At 33.7% G+C, this 7,698-nt stretch overlaps 1 protein-coding gene across 1 annotated transcript; it reads left to right on the top strand.

The window, feature by feature from the left end:
- The first annotated feature begins 1,845 nt into the window (after window positions 1-1,845).
- Window positions 1,846-6,836, top strand: LOC104741023 (putative sulfate transporter 3.3). The gene is made up of 11 exons (XM_010461783.3): window positions 1,846-2,847; window positions 2,971-3,019; window positions 3,105-3,312; window positions 4,149-4,320; window positions 4,397-4,462; window positions 4,813-4,926; window positions 5,022-5,138; window positions 5,379-5,983; window positions 6,094-6,179; window positions 6,330-6,406; window positions 6,501-6,836. The coding sequence occupies exons 1-11, from the start codon at window positions 2,599-2,601 to the stop codon at window positions 6,651-6,653; spliced, it is 1,896 nt and encodes a 631-aa protein (XP_010460085.1). The 5' UTR covers window positions 1,846-2,598; the 3' UTR covers window positions 6,654-6,836.
- The last annotated feature ends 862 nt before the right edge of the window (window positions 6,837-7,698 follow it).

Genomic DNA, 7,698 nt, shown 5'->3' with positions numbered 1-7,698 from the left:
CAACCAAAACAACGTTATAATAAGAAAGAATAAATCATAAGCATAGTAAGTAAAAGTTAAGGTTATTGACGATGACAAGAAAGGAGATCTAAGAAACAAACTATACATAAAATATAGCAAATAAATGCAATAATTGCTATTAATAGTAGTACACTAATACTGTATAAAATAGTTTTAAAACGGGTGAAACTAAACATAATGTGATTCAATGGATATGATAATATGAAGTTTTGATCAATATCCAAAACATTTTTGTTGATATACAAGAATCTTCAAAAAAACATTTCTACAGCTAATGTTTCTGAGATAAGTCACCTTCCGTGCCAATATGTTCTACCATTCAACTGCAACCAGTGACAAAAAAAAAAATTCTTACGCCATCGAAAAAAAGAAGATCAGGAATTCATAATGAATCTTACACCAATGCTCACTTTTTATTCCACCATTTTTAGATGGTCCCAATAATAATTAGTGGGTCTAGAATCTTCCAGTTTGGATTATAACTTATCGAAAACAGTTTGGTATATTGATTCAATTTTGTACATTGGAATCAAACTGTAAACAAATTGCATTAACTAATTCATTAGTTCATCTTATCCTTCTTAATTTGTGTTCCGACAGAAGAACCACGTTGGATAATGTTTGATTAAACTTTAGATCTAAGCTAGCCCACCATAAAAACGAACTATCTTTAGTTAACATTCACTCCTTATTAACAAAATAGTGTGAACCGGAATAAATTTGATTTTTATTCATATAACTATATGATATTGTCCGGCTGGATTAATTCAAATATATAGGTTGAAGACGATTTTTTCCGTCGACATAGATAGGTTTGGTTGGGAAATTTTCTATCTTTTATACGTTTGGTTAGATTCTTCATGTTATATATGAGTATGATTATTCCAATAATTTGGTCCCTTTCGTTCTTTTCACCGGAAACAAGGAATGTCCGAGATTCATTAATTAAATTAATATAAACTCGATCTGATTCACATTGAGAAGATATTCTTCCAGTATCAAACTATAGTATCACCAATTCTTTTTAAAAAAAATTATAAAATCACGTACCTTATTATACTGTAATTGTTTCATATCACTACTTAGTTAACCTAAGACGACATAAAATTTTACTTTTTCTGTCAGAAAATGAAACTGTGAAGTGTGAACAATATCTTCATCTTGTACATGTTATACACAAAGAAAACGATTGGCATGAGATAACAAACCAATGATATATAAATTGTTACACAAGAAACTAGAGCAATGTAAAGTTGAATTGTGTGTGGATATTAAGGTGAAACGTGAGAGCCAGACGATCCTTTTATTAAGGTGTAGGTGACAGTTTCATCTTAACACCATTTGTCTAATACATTTATTTGTCTTTGAGTTATGATTTATCAATTCAAGTGTTAGTTGACCGGTTTATTTAGTTGGGTTAGTACTTGATCAGTTTATCGAGCTCGGTTGAATTGCTAATCAATTCATCTAACTAAGCTACCTAGTTTTCCAACTAGTTTAATTTACCTTTAACTATTTCATCCAATTTGTTCAGTTTATATTCATGTAACTAGTTGAGCTCGAATGTTTTCATGTATTCTTTTCACTAAATCTTTTTAGTAACCATAAATTCTAGACCAATATTAAAACTAGATATTATGATATCTGACAAACCGAATATCATTGTCACTTAATGAGTCCACAAATATAAATAGTGTTATAATTAGTTATCATTTCACAAATTAGATAGATATGTATTTGATATATTCAATTATATATTTAATTTGTGGGCTCGACTTATTGACACAGAGCCGATAAGTCTAAAACTCATTCAACTTTCTCTTTGTCTGGATTAATGTAAACAACAACTCCTAGTAGGCTAGTTGGTCGACTCTCTCTTTCTTTTACGATCACAGCGGGTAACAGAGCAGATCGATATATTTCTTATGCATTATTCATAGTATTAGTTATTTCTTTACATTTTTAAATTTTGAAAAGTAATACTGTTATAAATTATCGCTGCATTTCTAAAAGTGTTATTATTAGTAGTGTACTTAACAAAAAATCAAAACTAGCTAGTTCTCATTTTATAATTTTCTGCAAAAATAAATTCATGCAACTAAACTAGTTATATTATTCTGTACGTAGTTTAACAAAACTATCCATATAGCATATCAATGATCATTACTGTATTATTATGTTTTTTACATCCTGTTAAATACGTCATAGATGTATATGCATTATTAACAAGTTCTCAAGGTGGCGAATGTTTTATATCAGTGAGATTGCTTTTTTTTTGTATTCGATCGTACATAGAATTGTGGAAGATAAATAAACGCCTAAAAAACAAACAAAAAGGGAATATCGGCTCAAAATTATTGGTTTTTACAGAAACAATAGTACGTGTAAGTTTTCCAAAATAATTATTTTCTAATATAACCACAAAAAAAAAAGGAGAGGCCAAGATATGATACCATTATAAAATGTTAAAGACCGACCCGAAATAATAATACTCATGGTTACATTATCAGCAAAGAGCCAAGAAAAGAGAAGAGTCACAACCAATACTGGTGACAAGAGTTTTTAACAAAATAATCAATGGAGGTGCACAAGGTGGTCGCTCCGCCTCATAAGAGCACGGCGGCGAAGCTGAAGACAAGGCTGAAGGAAACTTTCTTCCCGGACGATCCCTTAAGACAGTTCAGGGGACAACCAAACCGTACCAAACTCATTCGAGCCGCTCAATACATTTTCCCAATCCTCCAATGGTGTCCTGAATACAGCTTCAGACTCCTCAAATCCGACGTCGTTTCAGGCCTCACCATCGCCAGTTTAGCTATTCCTCAGGTATAAGGCACTTTGCAAAATCTCACACGACGTCCCATTTCACTTTCCGATCAAACCTTCACTACCATTTCAATCCAATTCTTGATATTGTTTTTTTCATCTCCTTGGTTTTTATGGAAACAGGGGATAAGTTACGCGAAGCTAGCAAATTTGCCTCCAATCGTTGGTCTATGTAAGAAAGAATCTAAAGTGAAATTATAAATCGACTTATCCTTTGATGTACAGGAATAAACACGTGTGTGTTGATGTATGTGTAGACTCGAGCTTCGTGCCACCGTTGGTTTATGCGGTGTTGGGAAGCTCAAGAGATCTAGCGGTAGGACCAGTCTCCATAGCGTCGTTGATCTTAGGATCCATGCTAAGGCAACAAGTGTCTCCTATAGACGATCCTGTCCTCTTTCTACAGCTTGCTTTCTCTTCTACCTTCTTTGCTGGTCTCTTTCAAGCCTCTCTTGGAATCCTCAGGTAACATTTTTTATATATTCACTTTTTTTTAGCTTTGCATGAACCATGATTTATATATCTATTGAAATATCTGTGTTATGAGGTCAATATTGGGCCTGGACTAGGCTAGTGGCAGTCTGTAGGGTTACATGATAAATGTCGTCGGTGGTCGTGCTTGTGCGCGTTGATTGCATTAAAGATTACAAAACGAATTTAAGATTACTTTTAGAAGTTTATTCATGTTTAGAAGACAATTAGTGATATTATTGATCTACTCCAAAATATAACAAAATTTGTAGAAGAAAGTGTTAAGTAGTAAATCAAATATTATTATTTATTTCACTCTTATTATTTACTTAATGTTATGTTCGAAAACTTAATTAACCAAAAAATATCGATTTCATAGATAATGTTCTAAAATTTAATGACGTGTGTTTTTATGTAGACAAAAAAATATAAAAAAACCATGATCAACATAAAAAAAAGAAGGCTTAACTAGCCACATCAACTCATCAAGATTTTTAGTTGGTTTTTCTTATATATATTTTAATATTTTTATATTTTTATTTGAAAGAGGGGTTTTCGAGGTTATATCTTATTCCTTCCGTTTCAAAATATAAGATATTTTAGGTGAAAGCACGCAGATTAAGAAAATACCACTTTAAAAAAATTTAACCAATCATAAACATGATTGCATAATAAAAAATATTAAATTAATCTAAAAGTAGCATAAAAATTTGAAAACATCTTATATTATAAAACAAAAAATCTCTCTAAAACATCCTATATTATGAAACGGAGGGAGTAATACATAAAGACATTGTGCTAAGACTTATTCTAAAATTTTAAATATGCAGGCTGGGATTTATAATAGACTTTCTATCAAAAGCAACACTAATAGGGTTTATGGGTGGAGCAGCCATAATAGTATCACTGCAACAGCTAAAAGCTCTGCTTGGGATAACTCATTTCACAAAGCAAATGAGTGTAGTCCCTGTTCTCTCCTCTGTTTTCCACCACACCAAAGAGGTTTCTCTCTTCTTCCTAATTCCTTTATTTTTACTCATCAGTTGTATTTACTTACAATGTTATAATCAATATGCAGTGGTCATGGCAAACAATTGTGATGGGAGTTTGCTTCTTGCTCTTCTTGCTCGCCACACGTCACCTCGTATGTTTCTTATCTCTCATACACTATTAAATTACCGTTTTGATTATCCCTCACTATGCATGGACAACATTTGTTACATTGTTTCTCAAAACTTTATTCCCGCCATAAATAACGAACTACTGATACAGAACAACTATTTTCCATTATAAAGTTGATTTTTTTTTTATGTTTAAAACATTTTAATACTAGTATTTTGATATAAATAGCATTTACATTTACTTACAAAACCAAACATGTCAGTATTTCGAACCCACATAATGCATGTCATGTTATAATAAAAATAAAAAAATTACTGCATGGGTCTCAGCCGAAGCTACTGCATATTAAATAAAATGGAAATTTGAATGCAGAGCATGAAGAAGCCGAAGCTGTTCTGGGTCTCAGCCGGAGCTCCACTTCTCTCGGTTATCGTCTCTACGCTTCTTGTCTTTGTTTTCAGAGCCGACCGTCACGGAATCAGCGTTGTAAGCTTCTTTCTTTCTACTCCTATATAAACTAATCCTCTGTTTTAATTTTATATTTTTTTAGTAAAATGTTGAAAACTTTAATTTGTTAACAGATCGGGAAATTACAAGAAGGTTTGAATCCACCGTCTTGGAACATGCTTCAGTTTCACGGAAGTCATCTCGGACTCGTTGCTAAAACCGGACTCGTCACCGGAATCGTCTCCCTCACGGTAAAGTTTTTTCAACTCAAATCATCCAACGCACTTCAATCATTTATGGTCTTGAATTTTATTTTAGTTTGTGTTTTACGTGTTATTATAGTTTTTATTATTATTTCAACCAACTTTGGTCTTTTTCTTGATAAATTAAATCAGATTTTTCAAATTTAATACAATTTTTACTTTCTTAACGTAAAAAAAAAAGTAGTGTTTGAAACAATCGTCGCCTGAATTAGTAATATGATTGAACAGGAAGGAATCGCAGTGGGAAGAACATTCGCAGCGCTAAAGAACTACCACGTAGATGGAAACAAAGAGATGATCGCCATTGGTCTAATGAACGTAGTAGGCTCTGCCACATCTTGCTACGTCACAACCGGAGCATTCTCTAGATCAGCAGTTAATAGCAACGCGGGAGCTAAAACCGCGGTATCAAACATTGTGATGTCGGTCACGGTTATGGTTACGCTCCTCTTCTTAATGCCGCTTTTTGAATACACTCCTAATGTAGTCCTCGGTGCCATCATCGTGACCGCTGTCATCGGACTCATCGACCTTCCTGCGGCCCGACAGATATGGAGGATCGATAAATTTGATTTCTTGGTGATGCTTTGCGCGTTCTTTGGTGTCATTTTCTTATCCGTTCAAAACGGTCTAGCCATTGCGGTCGGGCTATCGTTGTTTAAGCTATTAATGCAGGTAACTAGGCCAAAAATGGTTATAATGGGGAATTTCCCGGGGACAGATATATACCGGGATCTTCATCATTACAAACAAGCACAAAGGATCCCTGGAATCCTTATCTTAAGCATAGAATCTCCTGTCAATTTCGCCAATTCTAACTACCTCACTGAAAGGTTCGTTATTAGCTACCGTAAATAACCAAATTTCTTAATAGCTATGTTGCATTGGCAGATAAAATACTAACATTTTTTTGTAATCTATGTCTTGTGTAAAAACTTTATAGAACCTCTCGTTGGATCGAAGAATGCGAAGAAGAGGAAGCTCAAGAGAAGCATTCTAACCTTCGTTTCTTGATACTTGAAATGTCAGGTTAGTCTTAATAGAACAGTGCCAATTGGTTAACTTAAAAAAAAAAAAAAAAAAACAACAACAACAACAACAACAACGATCCATTTTAAGCATGTTTTAAAAACTTTATTTTCTTAGCTAACTCTGTTTTTATTACTATATATGTTAAAGCCGTGAGCGGTGTAGACACAACCGGAGTCACCTTCTTTAAGGAATTGAAGAAAACAACCGCCAAGAAGGACATCGAGGTAAAAAAAGCTGTTTGGCAAACCGTTTTTTCTTCATTGAACCAAGAAACCTAACTTGAATTTGTATAAACGGTTTTTTTTTTCCTGTGTGCAGCTTGTGTTTGTGAACCCTTTAAGTGAAGTGATGGAGAAGCTACAAAGAGCCGACGAAGAAAAGGAGTTCATGAGGACCGAGTTTCTCTTTTTAACCGTCGCTGAGGCCGTTGCGTCGCTCTCTACTAAAGGCCCATCTCTCAATAACGTCTAACCATAGAAATAATTTGTTGGTCCAAAAATATGGTATTACATACATGGATGGTTAAGATTTTCCTTTTTTGCTCTCTTCATCTTTTAATTCCACCAGTACATGTGTCATGTTATGTTTCTCAATTATTGATTTTGGTCAAGATGTATGTAAAGTATGTTTAATATGAGTTTCCACCATTTTGCAGTGTTTAATCTCAAAAATAAAATTGACCTAACAAATCGAACTGAACATAGATTATAAGGATTTTATACGTATTTATTGATTTCTACATCTAAAAAAAAAATCGATTATGAAAGAAAATGCAAAAGTAAAAGAAAAAAACAATATTTCGTTACAAAATAAATTACAATTGTGACTTTATACAAGAGAGCAAGAAAGTTAGTTAGGAAACGAAGATCAAAACAACTCATTCTCATTCAGCTTAACGTATACATTTACATTTTTTCTTCTTATATATGTATCACATTTTACTAAACGGGAATTAACAATCCGGTTAACTCTAATCAATATAAACCAGTTTCATTTATACTCTAATATTCCCCCTCAAGATGGCATGTAGATTGAATTCAAACCCATCTTGCCAATAAGAGAATGAAACTGTCCAGGCTTTACGGCTTTAGTCAGGACGTCAGCCAGTTGTTGATCCGTCTTGACATGGAGCGTCTTCACAAGACCATTAGTGACTGCTTTTCTGACTTTGTGACAATCCATCTCCAGATGCTTGGTTCTTTTGTGAAAGACAGCATTATTTGTAATGTGAATTGCAGCTGTGTTATCGCAAAAGAAAGCAACTGCTTTAGCTTGAGGTACCTGCAGTTCAGTCAGTAGATTCACTAACCATTGAATCTCTTTGACGCCAACCCCCATTGCACGGTATTCGGATTCAGATGAAGACATGGAGACAATGCTTTGCTTCTTGGACTTCCAAGAGATCAAAGAGGTTCCAAGGAACATGCAAAATCCAGTGGTTGAGCGTCTAGAATCCTTACAAGAACCCCAGTCAGCATTTGTGAAAGTTGTTAAAGTAAGATCTGCAGTAGCAGAA

This window comes from Camelina sativa, chromosome 14 (genome assembly GCF_030686135.1).
Source record: "Camelina sativa cultivar CO46 ecotype springtype chromosome 14, ASM3068613v1".
Classification (NCBI taxonomy): Eukaryota; Viridiplantae; Streptophyta; class Magnoliopsida; order Brassicales; family Brassicaceae; genus Camelina; species Camelina sativa.
The sequence above is the reverse complement of the archived record's forward strand: the minus strand, read 5'-3'. Positions and strand labels throughout refer to the sequence as shown.